This window comes from Diceros bicornis, chromosome 11 (genome assembly GCF_020826845.1).
Source record: "Diceros bicornis minor isolate mBicDic1 chromosome 11, mDicBic1.mat.cur, whole genome shotgun sequence".
NCBI classification, from domain to species: domain Eukaryota; kingdom Metazoa; phylum Chordata; class Mammalia; order Perissodactyla; family Rhinocerotidae; genus Diceros; species Diceros bicornis.
This window is the reverse complement of record NC_080750.1, coordinates 56,440,176-56,466,884: the sequence shown is the minus strand read 5'-3', so window position 1 is coordinate 56,466,884 and position 26,709 is coordinate 56,440,176. Positions and strand designations below refer to the sequence as shown.

The following is a 26,709-nucleotide window of genomic DNA, read 5'->3' as shown; positions in this document are numbered from 1 at the left end:
AATTTAAGATTTTCGAATCTTGGTTATAAAATAAGTTTATATTACTTTTTAAAACCGTACATAGCTATTCTTTAAAATAAAATTGTTATTCTTTGTTTGAAATCAAAACTAGTTACATCACCCAAATTAATTGTGGTTTTAAAAAGAGGTGTTTAAAAGATATTGAAACATCTTCCAGAGACAGCTACCTGACAGGAGGTTCACAAATCTAGTTATTGAAGTCAGAGTTTTTACTAGTATGTTTCAATCTGAAACTTAACTAATAGATTTACAAATGGTCTCAATCACATTAAAATTTAATGTACACTGGAAATAATGAGGGAAACCCATAGCATTAATGAGTTACTGTGACAGACTTTCAGGTTTTCTTTTTAAATAACAGAAAATGAAACATATCAAGATGATTTTGCTGACAGAATACCAAAAATACACAAATTTACAGTCAAAATCTAGGTCTTTCTCACCATATAAAAATATCAATGGGTCACATACACAGTAGGCACAAAATACTTGTGCATGCCAATTAGTGATATCAGCATTTCCCTCTATTCTCCACACAAATCTTAATTTTTCCTCATGTTCTTCTGGACATAATCTTCCATAGTGGAAGCTGAAAGTCGTTAAAACAGTCCTCAATGTTTGTTTTCGGTTCTTCAACTGCTATATCTTAAAATCTCACACAAAGGGACTTTGTGGGCACTCTATAGCATGCTAGTTAAAAGTGGAGGCTCTTGAGCTAAACTATCTGAATTTAAATCTTTGCTTGGCCACTTACCAGCTACATGAACTTAGTCAAGTTACTTAACCTTTCTGTGCTTCAGTCCCCTCATCTGTAGAATGGTAATAATAACAGCACTTACAGCATAGGACTGCCATGAGGTTTACACACATGTAAAACTTTTAGAACAGTCCACGACACACACAAAGCACTCAACAAATATTAGCTATTTATTATAATGTTAACATTAAAAGATACTTTATTGATCATCTGGGCCAAACCACATATTTTACAGATTCAGAAACTGAGCCTAGAAAGACCAACCAAATTGTATAGACACTTAAAGTGACAGGGCCAAGAATAGACTGACTCCTCCTGCCTACTAGTCTTATATTTAAGAAGGTTTTTTTGAAGGAAAGAAACAAAACAAATGCTTTAAAAAATCCAACAATACCTGAAAAAAAATTGTAGGAAGGAGGGGAGAACTGTTTATTGTTCTGTTAACCAAAACAGGATTGTATTAAAAATTTTCTTTACCTGATGCCAATCCTGTTAGTGTTACTACCAGCCATCCTGACCACGCATCATACAAACTTTTTGTCATTTCCCATGCTGATTCCTTCTTTTTGCTGTTGATCTGAAATTAGAAATGTTTATGCTTCATTTTTCAAACCATGAATAGAAGCCACAATTCTAGAATCTAACACCTATTTTCAGTTATTATATGCAGGACAGTACTTTCTAAACTAAATATTGGGAAAAGTGAGGTTGGGGCAGAATCACTATGTCAGACAGTTGCTATACCTGTAAAGAAGATGACAAGCATATACTCAGAGATCTGTATTTTTAACAAGAACCTCAGAATTTGAGAGCAACAGGTGCACAAACCACATAAAGTCTAACCCAGACTTTTTTAAACTGAATCAAATTTCATTGGTATGCATCTTTCATATTAACAGAAATAAGACATTAGAGCTTAAAATGTCTGTCATTCTCTGGTCCTAGCAGTTAAGTGGATTACAATATTCTCTAAAAGGTAAGGTCAGTGAATAACAGCACCGTGCCCAGAAATGTAGTGTAGAATAGTCATGTGAATGAAGGGGCTGTCTAAATTTGTAGGCCTGTAAAAATGCAGGTATGGAGAGCTCCAATCCCATTGGTAGGGTCCAGAGGCTCTCTTTTACCACTGTGAAAGGCAGAAATGACCTCTACTGAATACGGTGGATTAGCAGGATACTAATATATTTGATTTCCAGATCTCACTCTACTAAGACATAAGAAGGCAAGTCTTGCCTCTCTTAGTAAGAATGCACTTCTAAACCCGTCCCTAACCTTTTCTGTTCTACTAGAATTGCTGCTTTAAAAAGCCATATTCTCAGCCTAGGACTTCAGTGCTCAACGGTCCCACAGGAGGGCTATAGCTGGAATTCAATGATCTGGTCTATTTCAAACATCTGGTCTATTTTAAGCCTCAAGGCCGCATTAAAAAGATTCAGTATGGAGAGTGACGTCAGCATCATGGCGGAGTGAGCTTTCCCGTGAATTCTTCCCCCACAAAATACAACAAAAGTAACAGCCACAGACCAACAACGGAATCCCAGACAGTCAAAAGCTGGAGCGGAGGGATCCACACTGCCGCACATCTGAGAGCGGAACGTGCTGGGCCCCCGGAGGAAGTGGGGAGAGGTAAGGAGAACTCCGCTCCCTCCCCATCAGATCAGCGATCCGGTCCGCGCGGCTCCCAGAGAGGGGGGAGGGGCGGCCCTCGGCGGGAAACTGTAGCTCTTCGGGCTCTCTCAGCCGGTGGGAAACTCCCGCACAGAGGGCTCAGAGGAGCCACAGGGCTACCATCAACATCTGAGCAACCCAGAGAGCGGATAAAGAGGGGCAAACGAGAAGCCTCCCACGTCAGGGACCCAGAGGGCAAAAGAGAGAGCTCCCCCCTCCCCGCAACCCGGAGTCTGCAGCTCGACCAGATCTAGCGGTCCGAGGCAGACCTGAATAAACTGGACTGGACCCATGGATCGCAGTGGGGAAAAGAAACAAAACAAAACAAAACAAAACTGTGGATCGCAGCAGAAAAACTGGGGCAGAGCGCAGGGGGCTTAGACTACACAGCCCTTTACCACCACACAGTGGCGGCAGGTGGAAATTGCAACCAGAGACTTCCAGGATGAGGAAAATCAAAACCAACACAGGAACCACAATGCAAAAATATATGAAATCACCAGACCAGAAACAAAATGACAAGCACCCAGAAATCAACCCCGAAGACACAGAAATCCATAAACTAAATGACAGAGATTTCAAAATAGCTATCATAAAAACACTCAACGAAATACGAGACAACACAGACAAACAATTAAATGAGATTAGGAGTTTCTTCACAAAAGAGATTGAAATCATAAAGAAAAACCTATCAGGGCTGATGGAGATGAAGAACACAATGGAGGAGATAAAGGAGAATCTGGAATCTTTAAAGAACAGAGCTGACAATATGGAGGAAAGAATTAGTACTTTAGAGGATAGGAATACAGATATACTCCAGATGGAAGAAGAGAGAGAACTAAGACTAAAAAGAAATGAAGAAAGACTCCGAGAAATATCGGACTCTATCAGAAAATGTAACATAAGAATTATAGGTATTCCTGAGGGAGAGGAGAGGGAAAGAGGAACAGAGAGCCTATTCAAGGAAATAATAGCTGAAAATTTCCCAAATCTGGGGAAGGAGCAGGAAATACCAGTAAGCAAAGCCAACAGGACGCCTATATATATTAACAGACAAAGGCCTTCACCACGACACCTAGTGGTAAGACTAGCCAGGGTCAACGACAAAGAAACAATATTAAGGGCAGCTAGACAAAAACAAAAAATAACGTACAAAGGAACTCCCATCAGGCTCTCAGCGGATTTCTCAACAGAAACTTTTCAGGCTAGAAGAGACTGGAATGATATATTCAAAATACTAAAAGACAAAAACTTTCAGCCAAGAATACTCTATCCAGCAAAAATATCCTTCAAATATGATGGAGAAATAGTAACTCTCCCAGATAAACAAAAGCTAAGGGAGTTCATGGCCACGAGACCGCCACTACAAGAAATACTCAAGAAGGCCCTCAGGCCTGAAAACAAGAAGAGAAAGGGAACACAAAGCTTGGAGTAAGGAGAAAAGTAGGTAGACAAAATCAGAGAAATAGTAGATCTTTACCGGAATAGGTTAGCAACCACTTAAATACTAAACTCAAAGATCAAAGGAAGAAACTCACCAAAAATAAATTTAACCTCATCACTGTAAACACACAGCCACAACACAAGATAGAATAAGGTATAAGAAGAGCAACTTAGAAGGGGAAGAGGAAAGTGACTGAATTGACTCAGTATAAGGAAATAGGAGGCTATCAGATAATGGACTATCTCATACAGAAGATTTTTCGCCCAAACCTCAAGGTAACCACTAAACAAATAATCAAATTAAAACCACATATGATAAACAAAGAGAAAACTAGGAGAATCATAAGACAGAACAACCAAACTGAATTGGCAGTCCAAAACAAATGGGACAAGAAACAAAGGAAATGCAAAAGAACCAGAAAATAAGTGACAAAACAGCAACATTCAACCCTCATATTTCAATAATTACCCTAAATGTAAATGGATTGAACTCTCCAATCAAAAGATACAGAGTGGCAGGATGGATTAAAAAGCAAGACCCAACAATATGCTGCCTTCAGGAAACACATCTTAGCACTAAAGACAAGCACAGGCTCAGAGTGAAAGGATGGAAGACAATACTCCAAGCTAATGGCAAACAAAAGAAAGCAGGTGTTGCCATACTCATATCAGACAAAGTAGACTTCAAGATAAAACAGGTTAAGAAAGACAAAGAAGGGAAATATATAATGATAAAAGGGACACTCCATCAAGAAGACATATCACTTATAAATATATATGCACCCAACATAGGAGCACCAATGTACATAAAACAACTATTAACAAACCTAAAAGGAGAAATCAACAACAACACAATAATAGTAGGGGATCTTAACACCCCACTTACAGCAATGGATAGATCATCCAGACAAAAAGTTAATAAAGAAATATTAGACTTAAATGAAAAACTGGACGAGATGGACCTAGTAGACATATACAGAGCACTCCACCCAAAAACAGCTGACTACACATTCTTCTCAAGCGCGCATGGAACATTCTCTAGGATAGACCATATGTTGGGAAACAAAGCAAGCCTCAATAAATTTAAGAAGATTGAAATCATAACAAGCATCTTTTCAGACCATAAGGCTATGAAACTGGAAATGAACCAGGAAAAAAAAACTGGGAAAGTGACAAAAATGTGGAGATTAAACAACATGCTACTGAACAACCAATGGATCCTTGATGAAATTAAAGGAGAAATCAAAAACTATCTGGAAACAAACGAAAATGATAACATGCCATATCAAACCATATGGGACGCAGCAAAAGCGGTCCTGAGAGGGAAACTCATAGCGATACAAGCCCACCTTAACAAACAAGAAAAAGCCCTAATAGGCAACCTTAAATTACACCTAACAGAACTAGAAAAAGAAGAACAAACAAAGCCCAAAGCCAGCAGAAGGAGAGAAATAATAAAAATCAGAGCAGAAATAAATGATATTGAGACCAAAAAAACAGTAGAAAGGATTAATGAAACAAAGAGTTGGTTCTTCGAGAAGATAAACAAAATAGACAAACCCTTAGCCAGGCTAACTAAGAAAAAAAGAGAAAAGGTTCAAGTAAATAAAATTAGAAATGAAAGAGGAGAAATTACAACGGATACCATGGAAATACAGAGGATTATAAGAGAATACTATGAGAAATTATATGCCAACAAATTGGACAATCTAGAAGAAATGGATAAATTCTTAGACTTATACAACCTCCCAAAATTGAACCAAGAAGAAATGGAGACTCTGAATAGACCAATCACAAGTAAAGAGATTGAAATAGTAATCAAAAACCTCCCAAAAAATAAAAGTCCAGGACCAGATGGCTTCTCCAGTGAATTTTACCAAACATTCAAAGAAGATTTAATACCCATCCTCCTCAAACTATTCCAAAAAATAGAGGAAGATGGAACACTTCCTGAATCATTCTATGAGGCCAACATCACCCTGATACCGAAACCAGACAAAGACAATACAAAGAAAGAAAATTACAGGCCAATATCGCTGATGAACATTGATGCAAAAATCCTCAACAAAATATTGGCAAACCGAATACAACAATATATTAAAAAGATCATACACCATGATCAAGTGGGATTTATACCAGAGACGCAGGGATGGTTCAACATCCGCAAATCAATCAACGTGATACATCACATCAACAAAACAAAGAATAAAAACCACATGATCATCTCAATAGACGCAGAGAAGGCATTTGACAAGATACAACATCCATTTATGATAAAAACTCTCAATAAAATGGGAATAGAAGGAAAGTACCTCAACATAATAAAGGCCATATATGACAAACCCACAGCTAACATCATACTCAACGGGGAAAGACTGAAAGCCATTCCTCTGAGAACAGGAACGAGGCAGGGCTGCCCACTCTCACCACTCCTGTTCAACATAGTACTGGAGGTTTTGGCCAGAGCAATTAGGCAAGAAAAAGGAATAAAAGGAATCCAAATAGGTAACGAAGAAGTGAAACTCTCACTATTTGCAGATGACATGATTGTATATATAGAAAACCCTAAAGAATCTGTTGGAAAACTGTTAGAAACAATCAACAACTACAGCAAAGTTGCAGGGTACAAAATCAATCTACAAAAATCAGTTGCATTTCTATATGCTAATAATGAACTAACAGAAAGAGAGCTCAAAAAGATAATACCATTTACAATTGCATCAAAAAGAATAAAATACCTAGGAATAAATCTTACCAAGGAGGTGAAGGACCTATACAATGAGAACTACAAGACATTATTGAGGGAAATCTACGATGACATAAAGAAATGGAAAGATATCCCATGCACGTGGATTGGAAGAATAAACATAGTTAAAATGTCTATATTACCTAAAGCAATCTACAGATTCAATGCAATCCCAATCAGAATCCCAATGACATTCTTCACAGAAATAGAAAAAAGAATACTAAAATTTATATGGGGCAACAAAAGACCCCGAATAGCTAAAGAAATCCTAAAGAAAAAGAACAAAGCAGGAGGCATCACAATTCCTGACTTCAAAACATACTACAAAGCAATAGTAATCAAAACAGCATGGTACTGGTACAAAAACAGACACACAGATCAATGGAACAGAATTGAAAGCCCAGAAATAAAACCACACATATACGGACAGCTAATTTTCGACAAAGGTGCTAAGGACATGCAATGGAGAAAGGAAAGTCTCTTCAATAAATGGTGTTGGGAAAACTGGACATCCACATGCAAAAGAATGAAAGTGGACCATGTGCTATCGCCTTTCACAAAAATTAACTCAAAATGGATCAAAGACCTGAAGGTGAGACCTGAAACTATAAAACTCATAGAAGAAAATATAGGCAACACACTATTTGACATTGGGTTTAAAGGAATCTTTTCGGATGACATGCCTACCCAGACTAGGGAAACTAAAGAAAAAATAAACAAGTGGGACTTTATCAGACTAAAGAGCTTTTATAAGACAAATGAAATCAGAATCAAGATGAACAAACAACCAACCAGCTGGGAGAGAATATTTGCAAAACATACATCTGACAAGGGGTTGATCTCCATAATATATAAAGAACTCACACAATTGAACAACAAAAAAACAAACAACCCGATCAAAAAATGGGCAGAGGAAATGAACAGACACTTCTCCAAGGAAGATATACAGATGGCCAATAGGCACATGAAAAGATGCTCAACATCACTAATCATCAGGGAAATGCAAATCAAAACAACACTAAGATACCACCTCACGCCTGTTAGAATGGCTATAATCACCAAGACAAAAAACAACAAATGTTGGAGAGGATGTGGAGAAACAGGAACCCTCATACACAGCTGGTGGGAATGCAAATTGGTGCAGCCTCTATGGAAAACGGTATGGAGATTCCTCAAAGAATTAAAAATAGAGATGCCCTATGACCCAGCCATCCCACTACTGGGAATCTATCCAACGCACCTGAAATCAACAATCCAAAGAGGCTTATGCACCCCTATGTTCATTGCAGCATTATTCACCATAGCCAAGAAGTGGAAGCAACCTAAGTGTCCCTCGACTGACGATTGGATTAAGAAAATGTGGTATATATATACAATGGAATACTACTCAGCCATAAAAAAAGACAAAATCGTCCCATTTGCAACAACATGGATGGGCCTGGAGCGTATTATGTTAAGTGAAATAAGCCAGAAAGAGAAAGACAAACACTGTATGATCTCACTCATATGTGGAATATAAACCAACACATGGACAGAGAAAACTGGACTGTGGTTACCCGGGAAGTGGGGGTGGGGGGTGGGCACAAGGGGTGAAAGGAGTCATATATGGGGTGATGGACAAACAAAAATGTACAACCCAAAATTTCACAATGTTAGAAACCATTAAAATATCAATTAAAAAAAAAAGATTCAGTATGTTCTAAGTTGAATGAGGCAATTTTACTCCTTCTATAGGTAACCAATCACAGATAAAAACCATTCTTTAGGATTGAATGCAGGTCATTTCTTTCAAAAATAATAATTAAACCCCATGTTACTTTTTCTCAATAATAACAACTAATGTTTAATAAAATATGATAATATTTAGTAAAAATTTGGAAATCATCTAAATGTTCATCAATATAGTATTTGTTAAATAAATTGCACTTACATCTATGCAATGAAAAACTCTGCAGCCATTAAAAAGGAATGAGATAGATGCAACGTTATACAGGGGAAAGAAGCAAGGTGGATAAAAGTGTGTACAGTATGCTACTGTTTAAGAAAGATAAGTATATAAATATACATGCTTGTATTTTAAAAAATAAATATACATGCTTATATTTTTAAAAAGATAAGTATATAAATATACATGCTTGTATTTTTAAAAAGATAAGTACATAAATATACATGCTTCTATTTTTAAAAAGATAAGTATATAAATATACATGCTTCTATTTTTAAAAATAAAAAATAAAACATATTTACATAAAATTAAAAATGTAAATCATTACTTATAAAGAGGAAGAAGACAATAGGTTAGAAAGGACAGGCACTTCAAAACAGAGTAATCTGCATGTATGACCCTCGTAGGATAAACACAAAGGACAAAAAGTACTGTCAAAAAAGAAAACACTAAAACTTTTCAGTAAGCATACTGCTAGTGATAGTGTTGGTAATATTATTCTCAAACTGCTGTGTCTGTATTGTGAGGTAAATCAAATGATTATGTATGTAATGTTGAGATTTTTAGCACGACTCAAAAAGAGATACAGATTTAAGAACTGGAGGTTAAATAAAAGCCCTATAGTATTAAATTTAAATTAGAAGGTTCATATTAACTTAAGAGGCTAGAAACTGGCTAACCCAGAAGCAATAAGTACCTCTAGTGCCCAGACTGCCTATATACCATTTTCCTTCAAAGGAAGCAGAGCTCTTTGGAGAAATGGCTGACTCCAGGTTTGGTGCAGGAAATGTGTAAGATGAGTTAGGATCATATTTTCCAAGAATACCTCAAAGTCTACTACGGACGCATCAAAGGACACAGGTACCAATCTAAATAAGCTCCCACTAGTCAAAAATGGAATAACATGAGCATCAATAAGGATAATAATTGTGATGATTAAAACACATCGAATATGTTTAAATCCACGAGTGCATGAAGATACAGAAACAAAAACCAAACAAGCAAACAAAAAGCTTGAAGTCAACTTTGAGGATGCTAGGGAACCATATGACTTCAAACTTTCTCCCTTTCCTGCACTATCTGAACTTTAGGAAATCCAAATAATTGGTATGGGGAAGGTTTCTTTATAGAAATAGTCAAGCTAATAAATAAAAAAGGAAAGACAATTTAATATTACCAGCATTTTGCAAAATACTGAAATAGTAATATCTGAAATGATATAGTGTTGATTTGCTTCAAAATAATCTGGGGTAGGAGGGCTACAAGTATAATAAAAAGCTTAGGGGAAAAAAAGAATTACGTAGGTATATGCACTAACCTAGAAAGTTACTTTTTAATTTAATGCTTTAAGAACAACAGTAAGAACATCTACGTGTAGAATTTCCCAGCTTTAAAAATCTTTTTGTTTATATAAGCACAGATCAAAGTGCTGAAAATGATATTTGACTTATCTAGAAAGAGATGATTGATATGATTAGCCAGGACACTTACTGACTACTTCATATATTGTTATATTATTTGAAATGTTTTCAAGAGCTGTGGACTACTTTCAAAACCAGACAAAAAAGGGGTGTGTTCTGGTTTCTTTTACTTTCAATTTTCTCTAAAATTTTATGAACATGATGTCTTATGGATACTATAACACTCTGTCACTTAAAAACACATTTAAACTCTAACCTGAATATGATAATGACTCTGTAAATGTATATGCTTCTAAGTACAATATATTTACCTAACAATCATACAAGATACAGGATTTATAGTGTGTCTGATTTAGGCACACTGGATTAAAATAGTGGTTCTCACAGTGTGGCCCAGAGACACCCTGAGGGTCCCTGAGACCTTCTCAAGGGGTCTTCAAGGTCAAACTATTTTCATAATAATACGAAAACATGATGTGTCTTTTTCACTGTGTTGATATTTTCACTGAATGCAAAAGCAACAGCAAAACCGCTGGCTCCTCAGCACGAATCAAGGCAGTGACATCCAAATGTACTGGTAGTCATTACATTCTTCACTGCCACGTATCTCAGTAAAAAAAAATAAGCAAATGCGTTTCACTTAAGAATGTCATTGATGAAGGAGTAAAAACTATTATGCCTTGACCATTGAATCTTTTTAATATTATCTGTGATGATGTAAGTATATATAAAGCATTTCTCATGCATAGTGAAGTATAAGATTATGTCTCAAGGAAAAGCATTTGTGAGATTTATTTGAGATGCAAAATAAACTAGACACTTAATGGAACACCATTTTAAATGGAAGAAAGACACTAAACTATGGTTTTTCAGACTAGGGAATTTGACAGGTATTTTCTCAAAAATGAACCAAGTAAGCCTGTCATTTCAAGTCAAATAAATGTGTATTTGTTTCCAATAATAGAATTTGAGCTTTCAAGTAAAAATTAGAATTTTGGAAAACTTGTATCCATCACTGTAATGATGACAGATTCCCAATAACTTGAAGATTTTTCTGAAGAAATCAGCTGATATTAACAGATGTGATTTTTTTGATATTGTACAATGAAAACTGTCAACACTTGAAAGAACTGCATAAATTAGTGAATCAATATTTTCCAAATGATCACTGTACGATGTTACAAAATCATCCACTCAAAGTTCAAGGTGAACCAATGGATTTTAATGTAACAGAGGACAAAAGTTCATTGATACGGTTTTAGATTACACATTGCAACTAACCTTTAAGAAACTAGCACTTGCCACTCTGGTGTAGTATCCAAGAATAATATCCACAATGATCTAAAAAGGTTATTAAAATACTCCTAGCTTTTCCAACTATATATCTGTATGAGGTTGGATTTTCCTCATGTACTTCAATCAAGACAACATGTCACAACAGACGGAATGCAGAAGCAGATATAAGAATCCAATCATCTTTTATTAAACCAGACAATAATGAAATTTATAAAAATGTAACACAATATCACCCCTTAAATATTTTTCATGTTGGAAAATATGCTTATTTTTCATAAAAGTATGTTTTTATGTTAACATGTAATGGGTTTGTTGTTACTTTTAAGTGAATTAATATTTTAATTTCTCAGTTTTAGTATCTAATATGGTAAATATCAATTAATATAACCACATAAATTAAAGCTCCTTAGGCACCCTCAATAATTATTTAGAGTTTAAAGGGGATCTGAGACAAAAAAGTTTGAGAATCACTGATTAGAACACTAATTTCATGTACTGTGTCTTATTTTCAGTTATACCCTATGTATGTTTCCTGAAAAGGTAACTATTGACCGATGAATCTCAGAAGCTGTATTTTTCATAAACAATATAATCTAATTCCAACTTCAGGTTTAATATACACGTATACATTAATATGAAAGGTTATAACTAATTTGTACAAGCAGTTATTTTCATTTACAAGTAAATTTCAGACCTCAAAGTCATCAAGGGCCTTTTGGAATTTGGAATTTTATTTTCTAAAAGATTTTTTTCTCTTTTTAAAAAAATTTATTTTTGGATTACATTATACCAGTAAGTCACAATCAACAGCAAAAGGATCCATAAGTTGTACTTTTTCGTAAAAGCCATTCTTTTTTTATTAGTGATTTTGATTAGTGCTTAGTTTAATTACAACACTCAATATACATTGTACAGGACTCAATTTGAGAAATACCTCAGAATTTAAAACTGAGAAAGGAGATAAAAGAAAACAGCAAAACTCCATGAAACTATCTCCCCAGTGCGACAGTCTTTTTGAATAATAAGAATTATGTAACATAATAACCATATGTAACACAGTAACCATAGCTGCTGTGCTGCTCAACACCAAAAATCATGCTGACTTCCATATCCTGAACCTGGCTTGATCTTCCCCCCAACTCAAGGGCTGTGTTTTCCTTTTCCTTCCTATTTTGTCTTATCATAGTTCTTTGATTTTAAGCTATGTCAAATCCTTTCCAGAAAGATATGAGGTATAAATAAACTAAAAAAAAAAAATTATAGAGAGAGAGGAAAAAAACCTATATTACTTATAAAATGTAGAAATTTACTTAAATGTACCTTACTGTATAACATATATTTTGGCAGCCTGAGATCACTGGCAGAAATATATTACTAAATGACCCAATTAGGCACTACATTTAAAAAATTACTGAAAACACTTACCCGTCTATGCCTTTCTCTATCTTTACATTTCTCTCGCACCCAATCAATAGTATGGAAATCATCATATGTACCAACACCTGGAATTGGTTCATCCAAAAGATCCAGTAAGTGTGTAGAACTGTTAATGCTGCCTCCATTTGTCATTGTATAATGAGTTCCTACAAAGCAAAAAAGGAACAATGAGTATGTTTTACGAGAGCAATGAACTATGTAACCTTCTTAGAAGTTCATTAGTAATTCATAAAGAAATAGTATGATTTGAAATAATTACAATACAATGGAGGAAGGAAAGCATCAAGAAAAATTATCCAAAACTTGGAAATAAGGCAAATTATGTACAGTACATAATGGAGAGGAATGTTCACGGTTCATGTGTATACAGAAAAAAACAGTATGAATAGATATCAAAGAATATATTAATAATGGTTACCTTCTGGGAAGTAGAATTATTAGAAAAAGCAGAGAATGAACTTTCATTCTCTGCTTCACCCTTCTAGATTGATATATATATTACAATGAAAATTACTTTTCTAAATAAATACACACATTATATTTTAAAAGGGATGTGAAGAGGGCTATGAAAATAAAGAAATTCTAATGGATCTAACATTACATAAGTGAAAAGAGCAACACTACCACCAAAAGGCCCAGATTCTGTTCCTGGACAGCTAAGCAACTCTGGACAAGTCATCTTTAAATATCTATATGACATATGCTACACCTTATAATAAAGATATAAAGCAAAGAAGCATTTGAAATTTTTCTAAAGCCCCCAAAAACTTAGAAAAGCTGGTGCATAATTTCAAATAGGTGATGTTAGCATAAGTGATTACAAATTACATCTTCAAATTATGTAGCAGTAATATAGATTTTATGCCCAAAATAATAATTTAGGACTGTGTCATTTTAATGGGAAAACTAATTGATATAGAATAAAAGGAGTGGTATTATACTAATGTTTAAACAAACATTGTAAAAATAAAACACAAGAAACCTGTTTATTTTATTCTATGAATTTTAAGGAATGAAGCAAAATTCTCAGACTACTCTTGCAGTCTGATGGTTTAAACTGACTCATTCGTTTTGTTTACAGATGAAGAAACTAAGTCACTTTACAAAACTATCATGTGGCAAAGCTAGAATCTGTCACTATAAACACTGCCTACATTAGTGCAAGAGAATCTTAAATCAATTGGGGGGTTAAATGGAAGGGAAAGATGCACCAAGAGCCACCATGCCACGACTAAGGACTAATTTTTTTATTGTTAACATATAAGCCAAATAAACTAAACTGTAGGTTGGAAGCTCTGCTTCTTGATAATTCAAACAGGCAGTAGGAACAAGCATTATATTTTAAACAATGCAATAAATACTGAATATTGTACTAATAAACTTAATGTCTATTTACTTCTACCAGATAGAACAGTGTTCTCTCTCATCTCCCTCTTTAACACATTTGAATGTCTGCCTTGGAAAGGTGTAAAACTTCTAAAATGAGGGCAGTATATTGATTTCAGTGTTTTGGCACAAGTACTCCAGGAATAAATGATTTATCTTTCTTGGTCACGGGTGTAAAGGCCCATTCCCTGCAATGGCCCATGTTCACTTACATGAAACACATACTCTACCCCTTATACTTAAAGCTTTAAGTGTACTAGCTCTTTCTTCTTCCATCTATCCTGATTTTATTCAGTAATTTCCACTCTGTAAAAGGAAATCTATAAAATTCCTTTGTAAATTCACTTTGTAACAGCTAACTGAAAGGCTACAAATTTTCTTAAGTCATTTTTTGTCTTTCATGACTTTGACATTTTTAAAGAATGCAAGCCATTTATTGTGTAGAATTTCCCTCAGTCTGGGTTTATGTTTTTTTTCCTTATAAGATGCAGTTAACGCATTTTTGGCCAGACTACTACAGAGGTGACGTCAACATACCAGAAGGCCATAGAGGCTTTTGATGCTTCCCTCCGAAAACATTTTTTAAATTACCCGCTTTAATATTATCATACGGAAGACAGAGTCAGAGATTCTCAAATTTGTGAAGATATTATAAATGTTCTCATTATATTTATTCTCCAGTTGCCTTTTCTAATAATAATAGTACTGTATCAATGTCAATTTTCTGATTTGGAAAATTGTATTGTGTCTATATATAAGGGAATGTCCTTTCATAAGAAAATATACCCTGAAGTGTTTACAGGTAAAAGGGCATTATGTCTACAACTTACATGGTTCAGAAAAAAATTATGTGGTGTATACATGCACTATATATATATTAGTATTTATTACATGTTACACAGTGAAAAGCATATATAACAGCAAGAGAAAGAACAAGAGACAGAATGAACAAATGTGGTAAAATGTTAACATTTCAGGAATCTGGGTGAAGGGTACATGGGATTCTTTGCACTATTTTTCAACATCTGTAAGTGTGAAATTAAAAGAAAATGTTTTTTTAAAAGTCTACTATGATATGTTTTGCAAACTTCAAACGTTTTCCCCCATGTTACCCTTATCTGGGTAGAGCTGAAGAGACAGACTACTGATCTTAATTATTACTCTTCTATGAAAAAATAAAAAGCAAAATTTCTATACCACTTAACATGCATCCATACAATTGGTCACCAGCCCCATGATAAGAATTTCCAAGCTGTCTGCACCATGAAGATGATAAGCAAACGAAGCTTATCCTCCAATAGACTTATGAACTAAGTAGAAAAGCAGAGACTACTGTTCTCATTTTTATGAGGTAGCAAAAGGTACAGCACCACAATAAACACATCAGCCATGTGTCTTGCCTTCGGTGATTTTCAAATAATTACTCCGTGGAAACTACTCTGACATCTAATTTACAAAACTATGCAGTAATTCAAATATCTGAAAATAGAAATAAAAGATTCAAACGTTTTAAACCAGAGGACCCTGTGGACAAATGTTTTGTGTTTGGGGGCTATTATGTTGTGTCCCTTGGAATTTCTGAAGCTGCCACTGCACGTTAGGGTGGGAACTGCCCAGAACAGTCTGTGTCCCCAACAGACTGTTTGAGGGTCAATCTGTCCCCTCAGGGCTATCTGCTCTTACCTGACACAGCAATGGTGTTTGAAAAAAGTAGAGTACAGTCATGTGCCACATAAAAACATTTTGGTCAACAACAGACTGCATATATGATGGTGGTCCCATAAGATTATAATGAAGCTGAAAAATTCCTATCATCTACTGACATCGTAACCATCATGATGTTGTAGTGCAATGCATTATTCACATGTTTGTGGTGACGCTGTATAAACAAGACTACTGCACTGGCCAGTTGTGTAAAAGTATAGCACATACAATTATGTACACTACATAATAGAGAGGAATGTTCATGGTTCATTATCTGCTTACAAGCAAATCTATGATGAAAAAAAGAAGCAAACCAAGCAAACCACCATGGACATATTTCTGAGAAGAGTGACACCTCCTCAAGAAGAGTCTCAGGTTGGTCCTTCAGGAGGTATACCAGAAGAAGGCATTGTTATCCTAGGAGATGGCAGCTCCATCCTGTTATTACCCCTGAAGACCTTCCAGTGACAAAATGAGGAGGTAGAATACAGTGATATTGATGATCCTGACCCTGTGTAGGCCTAGGCTAATATGGGTGTTTGTGTCTTAGTTTTTAACAAAAAAGTTTAAAGAGTTAAAAAAAAAATAAAAAGTTTTAAAAATAGAAAAAAGCTAGGGGCTGGCCCGGTGGCGTAATGTTTAAGTTCGCACACTCCACTTTGGCAGCCTGGGGTTCACAGGTTCAGATCCTGGGTGCAGACCTACTCACTGCTTATCAAGCCATGCTGTGGCAGGTGTCCCACATATACAGTAGAGGAAGATGGGCACAGATGTTAGCCCAGGGCCAACCTTCCTCAGCAAAAAGAGGAAGATTGGCATCAGATGTTAGCTCAGGGTTAATCTTCCTCACCAAAAAAAAAAAAAGAAAAAGAAAAGAAAAAAAGCTTATAGAATTAGGATATCAAGAAAGAAAACATTTTTGTACACCTGTACAATGTGTGTGTTTTAAGCTAAGTGTTATTACAAGAGTCAAAAAGTTAAAAAAATTAAAAAGTTTATCAAGTAAAAAAGTTATAACAAGCTAAGGTTAATTTATTACTGAAGAAAGAAAAATATTTTTTTTATAAATTTAGTGTAGCCCAAGTGTACGGTGTTTATAAAGTATACAGTGGTGTACAGTAATGTCCCAGGCCTTCACATTCACTCACTACTGACTTGCCCAGAGCAACTTCCAGTCCTGCAAGCTCTATTTCACGGTAAATGCCCTATACAGGTGTACTATTTTTTATCTTTTATACATATTTTTACTGTATCTTTTCTATGTTTAGACATGTTTAGATACACAAATACTTACCATTGTGTTGCAGTTGCCTACAGTATTCAGCACAGTAACATGCTGTACAGGTTTGTAGCCTAAAAGCAACAGGCTATACCATACAGCCTAGGTGTGCAGTGGGCTATACCATCTAGGTGTGTGTAAGTACATTTATGATGTTCACACAACAATGAAATTGCCTAATGACACATTTCCCTAGAACATATCCCCATCATTAAGTGACATATGACTGTATGGGGGAAATACCGATTGGCCGTCTTGGTTTTTGGGGAGTCCACAGAAACAGAGATTCACTATTTCCCTTCTAAATTATTTCTAAAAGAAGTTTGGGTCCTTCTTGTGACTCTTACTATCAAACTTGTTTGGATAGTAACCAAGATGGATTTTGGTATGAAAATAAAATAAAAACTTTTTGCTGAGATAGAGCTGATTACCATATTTCTTTGGCTCTGATAAATATAATTAAATAGAATCTCCACGAAGAGAAAGACAGACATTTCAATCTGGCTTTAACTTCTCTCCTTTTATCCTGTTTCTCATTCATGGTACTAGGTTATTACTGACAATTGAAAGATATATTGAACGTGATTTTTTTTTTTAAATTTAAAGCCTGTTGTTGCAAAAGGACTACTAAATAAAATTCAAGAATCAGCTCACTATAAAAAAAGAATTCAAACTTTCACTTTAGTATGTGTGTAACATTTCACATATTTTCTTTTACAGTTTGTTCTGCCAAACATGGAAATCTGAGTAGTACAAAGGAGAAAAGGAAAGACTAACCTACTCTAAACTGGGTAGGGAACATTCGTTTCTAATAAGATCACAGAAATGCCTACATATCCCACACTATGAGTGATTTTAAAGGTATTATGTTTCCTAACAATAACAACGGTTTTTAAACATTCCTAATGTATCATTTCTTTGTGTATAGTTCACTGCAACCTAGATTTGTATAAAATTTAACTTACATATGTTAAAATGAGATGAATACAAATAAATTATACATGTATTAATAAAACTTTTACAAGCAACAGTATAAGTTATCCAACTTCACCTCTCAACTTCATCTTATGCATGAATGAAGCATATATCTTGTAGGTAACGCCACAACACAAATTAAAGTTCTCTCATACATAAAGTGCATCTCTCTTTCCTAAAATAATATTTCACGGGTTGGTTAATTTACGAAATTATAATACAACTTTCCTAAAGCTGATATCTGGAATGGAGCTCTAGAAGACAAAGAGGTTTAAGGGACAAAAGAAAGGTGGTAAGGCCACACTTCCCTGATTATGCCTTTTTTTGTCCTCAGTAAAAGCTTTTCTTATAGTTGCAAATTAATATAAAATGATATGATTTTACAATAATACAAAATGATATGATTTACCCTGGACTTTCCATTTCTCAAAGTATAAGCAGCTCACATTTATTTATCCGTGAAGACAGTAGTAGAGATGTACCAGAATACCTTTTAGAAATACTGATCAAAGTTCCCTACCTATCACTATTTCCTTGTGCTCTCCACACATCTTCCCTCTACCACTTCAGTGACACATCCATTGCCACAGGAAAAGAAATACATAGCAGAACATAGAGAATAAGATTCAGTATTGTGGCTTCTGAGTTTCAAATTTAGGCTTTGAAACCCATAGAAAATGCAAAATCTTAAAAGCCAATACCTTTGAGTAGTAAGCGATGGGTTTCCGAGTTTCAAAAGGCTGTAAGTAAAAAGGCTTAGAGTTTCTGCAATGAACCGTGGACTGAAAACAGAACAGATGAAGAACCAATTCTACATAGTTACATAAGGTTTGCTGGGGAAGCGAAGAGAAGGAATTGGGTAAACAAGCGAGTTACAATAGTTAAACTGGAGATTGGCTTCAGCCTTTAACATTTTCTATAAGCAAAAATATAGATGAGATCATACTAGCCACACTTATTTATAAGCTTTTCATTACTTAGCATACTTTCTAAAAACCATTTCATATCATTAAACGCATATGCACATCATTTTCCATGTACTTCAGATTACTATATGTAATTGTTGGGATATACTATAATTTAAACAAACCTTTTTTGCATTACTAACAGTACATGCAACAAACATATGTGTACCTACTTAGTCATCCTCTTTTCCAATTACCTTTTAAAATATTAACTTTCTTCTTGTTCTTAACTTTTTTCCCCAACCATATGCCCAGATATTCAATATTAATAACCAAGTATATCTCCAAACTTAAAATAACCACATTATTCAGTAACTGTCCTGAGATTAGGGTTATTATTTGTTTCTCCCCATGTGCCACCCTTTCCCACTCTTTCTGTAACAGAACCCAATTATTTTTAGGAAACTTTCTATCCCTCATCGCATTCCGTAAGGGGGTCAATCAAGGTATCCTCCCCTACCCAGCTAAGAAAAAGGCCCAGGATCCAAGTCAGACTAATCGAACTCTATCTCCTGGAAATGTAAATCTTGAACAGAGTGATACAAAGACAATAAGAGCCTGTTAATTTTAACGACTGAACTTCAAAAGGAAATAGGACAGTTCCTGCTACCTAGGTTCCCAGATCTTGGATTGTAACAAAGTATGATCTGAAAACAGCAGCTCCCAAATTTAAGACAAGAAAAAAATCAAAAATTTTTCTGGAGGTCTGACTACCAGATGCCAGTGACTACTCTTCTACTAGCTCATGGCTGAAAAACAGCAACAAAAAAGACTTGAGAAAAGATGGCTTTCTTTTCAGAGTGGCCCAATAGAGAAATTCTATGACCTTAATGCACTTTGAGGTCAGAAAGACCTAGAGAGAAATTCCAGCTCTGCTTTGTGATCCAGCATAAGTTACTTACTAACCCCTTAAAGGTACCTGGGTTTTCTCAGGCACTTTTAGAGTATGGTGTGTGTACTGGAGATATATCACGTAAAATACCCAATAATATATCTGACAAATAGAAGAAAATCAATAACCACAAGATATGGTTTCTGCTCAAATATTTTGGCATTTAAAACTTTATCAGACTGCCTCTATTACTCATATGGTATTAATCTTAACCAAAGATTGACAATATAACAAAAAGGGGAAAAAAAGAGTCTTATAAATTTGAGCAATGAGTTCTTCAACATCTGTATACTGAACAGAAATCCTATAGATTTTTAACAGACAACAATTCATTATGCCTGGCATGGACACAGAAACAAATTTCTAAAATGTATGCTCAATGACCAACCTTTCCATAAAATGGACATTTTATAATTCAAATATCACCAACAATATTTCATAGCTCAAGTAACACCAACACTAAAATACCTAAGCAAGTAGAAAAGTATCCAATCAACGAGCTATCACTGGCTTGTAGCTTTCTTGCAAAAACAACTTTATTAATAAGAGAATTTTTTGCTTGTTTATTTTTTCCCCAGACACAGAATTTTATAAAATTCATGCAAATCTATATAAACACAAATTCATTACTTATGAATATCTGTAATCCAAGCAAAGTTTTAAAATTATCTGCAGGAAAATAAAATTTTAAATTATCCATTATTATTTAAAGAAGTATTTTCACCAATGGGAAAAGAATAGTCTTTTCAACAAATGATGCTGGGACAACTGGCTATCCACAGGCAAAAGAATGAAGATGGACCCCTCCCTTACATCATACATGAAAATTAACACAAAACGAATCATAGACCTAAATGTAAAGGCTAAAACTACAAAACTCTTAAACATAGGACTAAAAGAAAACATAGGAGTAAATCCTTGCGACCTTGGGTTAGGCAATGGTTTTGCAGATAAAACACCAAAACACAGGTGACATAAGAAAAATCAGATGTACTAGGCTACAGCAGAATTAAAATAATCTTTCTCACCTAGAGGCCAGACATTGTTATCTATCTGATGTCTAATAATAACCACAAAACAACTAACATTTATTGAGTACTTACTGTGTGCCAGACATTGTTCTTAGCACTTTACATATATTAGCTCATTTAATCCTCACAACAATCCCATGAGATAGGTATTACTATCTCCATTTTACAAATGAGAAAAACATGGTACAGAGAGGTAAGAAATATGCCCAAGGTCACACAGCTAGTAAGTAGTGGAACAGGGATTCAAACTTAAGCAGTTTCATTCCAAAGGCATTTATCATCACTATGCAATATTGCCTAAAAAATAGTTTCGTGGTTTGCTTGCTTGGATATTTTAAGATAGGTGGACATGCTTCTCTCCGAGTAGGTTAAGAACTGTTAAGTGGTGCCTTCTCCCAAAACACTTGTGCACATGCACTTAGAGCTTTTAGACAATTAATACAATCCTACCCTTCACCGTCATCATCCCTCTTTGCCTTTGGTTCCAGACCACCTGTCCTATATTTCTTAAAAGGTTGCAGTAGCAGTCATGGGCACTGCTCCGCCACCAGCACTCACATCCCCATGCTTCAGCAAAGGTCTGTGACAATAACACCTCCCATTCTCATCCTTAGGTTGTTCCAGACTCTTCTTAGGCTACAGGAAGCCTACTTTAACCCCAGGAAGAGCTAATTGCCCCTCCAGCAGTATACTTAGAAACTTGTTTTCAAACCTTTTTGACTGTGGTCCACAGTAAGAAATATTTCTCACTGGCATAGGATACAGATATGGACCTAAGTAAAACCAAAGTTTAGCATACTTACTATTTGGCATATACTCTGATATTTTACTTTCTATTTTCTTTCTTTCTTTCTTTCTTTTTTAATACTGGTCACAACTCAATTGACTTCATGACCAACATGTTGAAATCTGCAATTTGATAAACACTGAACTAGAGAAATACAGACATTAATGAAATTATCTGCTTTCCTATAAATAAAAACCTTTATATTCCCACCCACTAGCCCTCAATATATATTTGCTGAGCTGAGCTAAAAAAAGTACTTAACTATTGGGCCTTAAACTGAGCTTATTATTAGTAAATTTCACAGTCACACATCTTCAGGAACCTAAGTCTTTTCTCAAAGGGGAATATTCAAATAATAGTTTTACAAAAAGAAGGTATATATTTATTCTAAGACTATTACTTATTACCTCAGAGATCAATCTCAAAAGAAATGAGAACACTGATCCTTGCCATTTAAGTTCATAATGCAGATTACTGCGCTATCACACACAAATAAAACACATATCACTTTTTTTTAAATTATGGAAGGCAGGCAGAAATACAAAATTCTACATATTCCCTGACTACCCAGTTTCTTCTGTATATTAAGAGCAAGAAGTCTAGTCCCTAATGTATTTTTTTTTCCTCCCTCTGTGACCTTACTGATAAGAAGTGGTCATCCTGGTGAGGGAGGGGAAAGGAAATGTTGTAAGTTGATAGTGGAAGTTCCAAAATGTTAGCAGGCTCTCGAATGAAACATTAAAAAAGTAATGGCAAGCACAGTATTTAGTATGTGGTCAATTAAATGTCTGCTGGATAAACGAAGTACATGCTCTTTAAATTTCTGTGTTCTGCCATCCACAGCCATATTTAATTGCTGTCTATTTACATTGCAAAGACTTGGAAATTAAAACCAAGTCCCAAAGAAGCTGACCAAAGACATACAAACAGTCAGCAGCAATACTGAGTCCATTACCCAATTCACTCTTCACTTCTCTTCTTTTATTGCCACCCCAACATAAAAAGCCACATCCTTAGGTAGAGAGGATAAAGTAGATATTAAGACATTTGTATAACTGGAAACATATTCCGTGTTCATTTATTATCACGGCACATAAGATGATTTGTATATTACATGAATAAAAAGACAGAATTTGTTCTCTTAAATGGCGACAGGAATAAACTGACAGAAATGAAAGTAAACGTATTTTTTATCTAATTAAGGTTGTAAAGGACAACAAAAAAATTACAAATTAAACATACACTTAGGGGCCGGCCGGTGGCGTAGCAGTTAAGTGCATGCACTCCGCTGCAGCGGCCTGGGGTTTGGATCCCAGGCGCCCACCGACACACCGCTTGTCAAGCCATGCTGTGGCGGCGTCCCATATAAAGGGGAGGAAGATAGGCATGGATGTTAGCCCAGGGCCAGTCTTCCTCAGCCAAAAGAGGAGGACTGGCAGACGTTAGCTCAGGGCTGATCTTCCTCGCAAATATATATATATGTAAATAAATAAACAAACAAACATACGCTTATTAAGAAACAACAACAGGGGCCAGCCCCACGGTGTAGTGGTTAAGTTTGTGTGCTCTGCTTTGGCGGCCCGGGGTTCGTAGGTTCGGATCCCCACTGCAGACCTACGCACTGCTTATCAAGCCATGCTGTGGCAGGCGTTCCACATACAGAGGCGTTCCACATAAAGGAAGATGGGCATGGATGTCAGCCCAGGGCCAATCTTTCTCAGAAAAAAGAGGAGGATTGGCAACGGATATTAGCTCAGGGCTAGTCTTCCTCACAAAAAACAAACAAAAAAACCTTTAAAATATAATTTAAGTCACCAATCTCCTGTGACTTTGTGTAGGCACAAAGCAGAGACGTCAACGCTGGGAAAACAGCCAAAATTATAAACCTAAACCTAATCTACGTAGCAGGAGATCTGTTCACATTTTGAAATCTTGATACACAAAGCATTTCTGACTTACAACAAGCCATGAGATGGTATAAAATTAATCACAGTAAAGTGTCAGTTATTTTTTGAAAATAGAGCTAGAGATAGCAATATGAACCAGATTTTATTGAAGATTTTAAATTCAGATATTGCAGGCAAAATAAACTTAAAGGCAAGCTTTGTTTTATACTATTGTTTTAGAATACAAAGAGTTTCTAACATCAAATAAAGAATCTTTAATTGTTCTTTTAATTTATAGACACTTAGATGAATTAATTTGTAAGAAGAGATTTAATTGTCTAGTTGGCTAAAAGATTAGAGAAAATAGAAATGCAACAAGGACTTGAATCCTAAAATCATTTTACAAAGACCCCACAGAATGTCCCTATGGTAATAAGAATATCATCTAACACCTGGATTCCCAAATAATGTGCAAAAAATGTGTTCCCAAATAATGTGCCAAAGATCATAACTACTAATACTTTTAGGAGGGAATAAAAAGGAACAAATTCATCTATTATAATAGGAACAAAAAAGCTTTACTTAAATACATCTTTGAGCTAAGGAATGTCAAGAAATGATTTCAGGAAGAAACTTAAAAGAATAAGACCCCAATCTTTTATTTCAATAGGAAGGCCACATTTTTTGTGGTTTAAGACCATTATTAGTCTGGCATTCAAGTTCGTCTAGGATCTGGCACTCTTCTACCTTTCTATACTACCCCTTTTAGTGACACAGTGATGCAACAAAACTAATCAGGGAACAACATACTAGGCATTTACTCCCATCAGAGCATGTACTCATTCTTTCCTCTCCCCCAGGAATGCCATATCAAATTCCCTTGTGTCCTTGAAGACTTGGCCTACTGTGATAACACTTGTCAAAAGGAGACTGATCTCTTCCTCCCCTAAAATCCCACAGAACATGCAGTCTACACCATTCACTAGAAATTTATTAACTTCCTAAGGGTTTTGCTTCTTTGTTTAAACTTGGGAAGCCTTCTTATGCCCCTGCCAGACTCAAAATGCTAAATTATTACAGGGATATACATAGCAAGAAGCAGTATACGTATCCTCATGATTAGAGTATAAGCCAAATAATCTGGATTGAATCCTAACTTTTAATATCTATTTACCTCAGTTTTGTCAAGAGGAAAACGGGAATTATAACAGTACCCACGTCTGTGATGAAGATTAAAATGACTTGTTACACATAAATGAACTGATACACCTAAAGCACTTACAACAGTATCTGGCAAATAGTGAATTCTACACTAAGAATTAGCTATTATTAACATTACTATTACTACCATTCTCATTCTCCACTGCACCTAGTAGTGCTTTATATATACAAGAGCTCAATAAATACTTTGAATGAAACAATTAATAGTCAAATAATTTTTAAAGGTCCTTCATGGAGTAAATGGAGGCTCAAGTCCCAAAAGATAAAATCTACTAGAAGGGCCCAGTAGAAGAAAAGATTTCAACCCCCCAAACTACTTAAACTTCATGAACAAGTTACAAAGAAAGTCAAAGTACAAAACTAACAACACAAATAAACCAAGGTTTTTTTTTTCCTGATAAAAATGAAAGAGACATTTTATGAAAGAACTTAGTTTCTGCACAGGAAATTTACCCCAAAAGATGGTTATTTCTAAAATGTCATCTTAATTTCTAATCTACCAACAATATATTAACTAATTCTATTTTTAATCTACTTACATTTCCAGTTTCTATATTATTCACTTAAGTAGGAAGCTTCATTTATCATCTCACCTGGAAAAGTAGTATTAAATTTAATTTGCTCCACAAAGGTAATCCCTAACTCTAGCACTCAGGGATTTAGTAAACAGATTCATGTTTACTTTATTGATATCCTTTATAATTTTATACTTTGATTATCTGCCTCTTCACTCTTTATCAGCCTGAAGAGATATTTCTAGTCATTGTAATTTTGTCCTCAAGAGAAGCTGATTCAGTTTTCTTGATTTATGTTAGCTGCTTGTCTCCACATCTCCAGTTTCTTTGTGTTGACCTATGGCTACAGTAAGTCATAAATTATGGAAAACAACCTCTTCCCATAGATAGCAGGATACTACAGTACAGTCAGGTAAGCCTAATAACTGACTGATCTGTACTACAAAGACACAACGTTACTTCCAAATAACATTGGCTTATATTAATTAAGTCTCATCAAACGATAAGGAACCTATTTGAGCCGCCAAAAGTGGGACTGATTTAGCCCTTAAGTAAGATTCCTAAAGGACTCTTTATGAAAATATACTAGAAACAATGAGCTTATGTTTTAGGAATAACCATGCCTACTTTCACATAAGCTTTACCTTATTTCTTATTATTTGCATATCTTAGACAGAGATGGAGTCCATAAATAAGTTCTGTCAAAGACTGTCAAGCTTAACACTGGGAAGTTAAATTTCCCAAGCCCAGATCTCCTGGTTTATCAACATCAACAAACTGATGTTGTAATAGCTTAAGGAAAAATACAGTTTGTCCTTTTAGTTTAATTACTGATTAGCAAATACTGTGACATCTGAAGAGTCACCATTCATTTACACTGCTTCCTGTTTAAAGAAATCATTACCAGAAAAGGGATGATGGAAACATAGGAAAAAGGAGAGCTTATGAACACATTAAGAATTAGGGGGGAAAAAAACAAAAAACAGGGTGGTAAGATTATAAGAAATATTTATTTTCTTCTTTGTTTTTATATATTTCCCCAAATGTTCTAAAATAATATATATATATATATATCTACATACATATATAGGAATTTTATTAAGAGGGCAACTCTAAGAGAAAGTACAACATATGTAACATGATCTTCATATAGTTTTTCTCAAAATCTGAAAAGCTTTTACTAACAACAGAATACTACGGAATATATAATGTTACAACTGTTCAGAGCCTAAAATAGTGTCTAGCAGACAACGTAACCAATAAATATTTGCTGAATATATTAACATTTTTTAATTCTAATGGAACTTAATACTAAAAGAAAAATGTTAGCAGAA

General features: G+C 35.0%; 1 protein-coding gene across 6 annotated transcripts in view; it reads right to left on the bottom strand.

The window, feature by feature from the left end:
• CLCN3 (chloride voltage-gated channel 3) overlaps positions 1–26,709 on the bottom strand; it is a 91,866-nt gene that overhangs the window by 26,647 nt on the left and 38,510 nt on the right. For all 6 annotated transcript variants that reach the window (XM_058550343.1, XM_058550347.1, XM_058550344.1 and 3 more), the window contains 2 exons: positions 12,723–12,880; positions 1,256–1,355 (listed from right to left, as the gene is read on the bottom strand). In XM_058550343.1, coding sequence (XP_058406326.1) covers positions 1,256–1,355; positions 12,723–12,880 — 258 coding nt within the window. The remainder of the gene's footprint in view (positions 1–1,255; positions 1,356–12,722; positions 12,881–26,709) is intronic.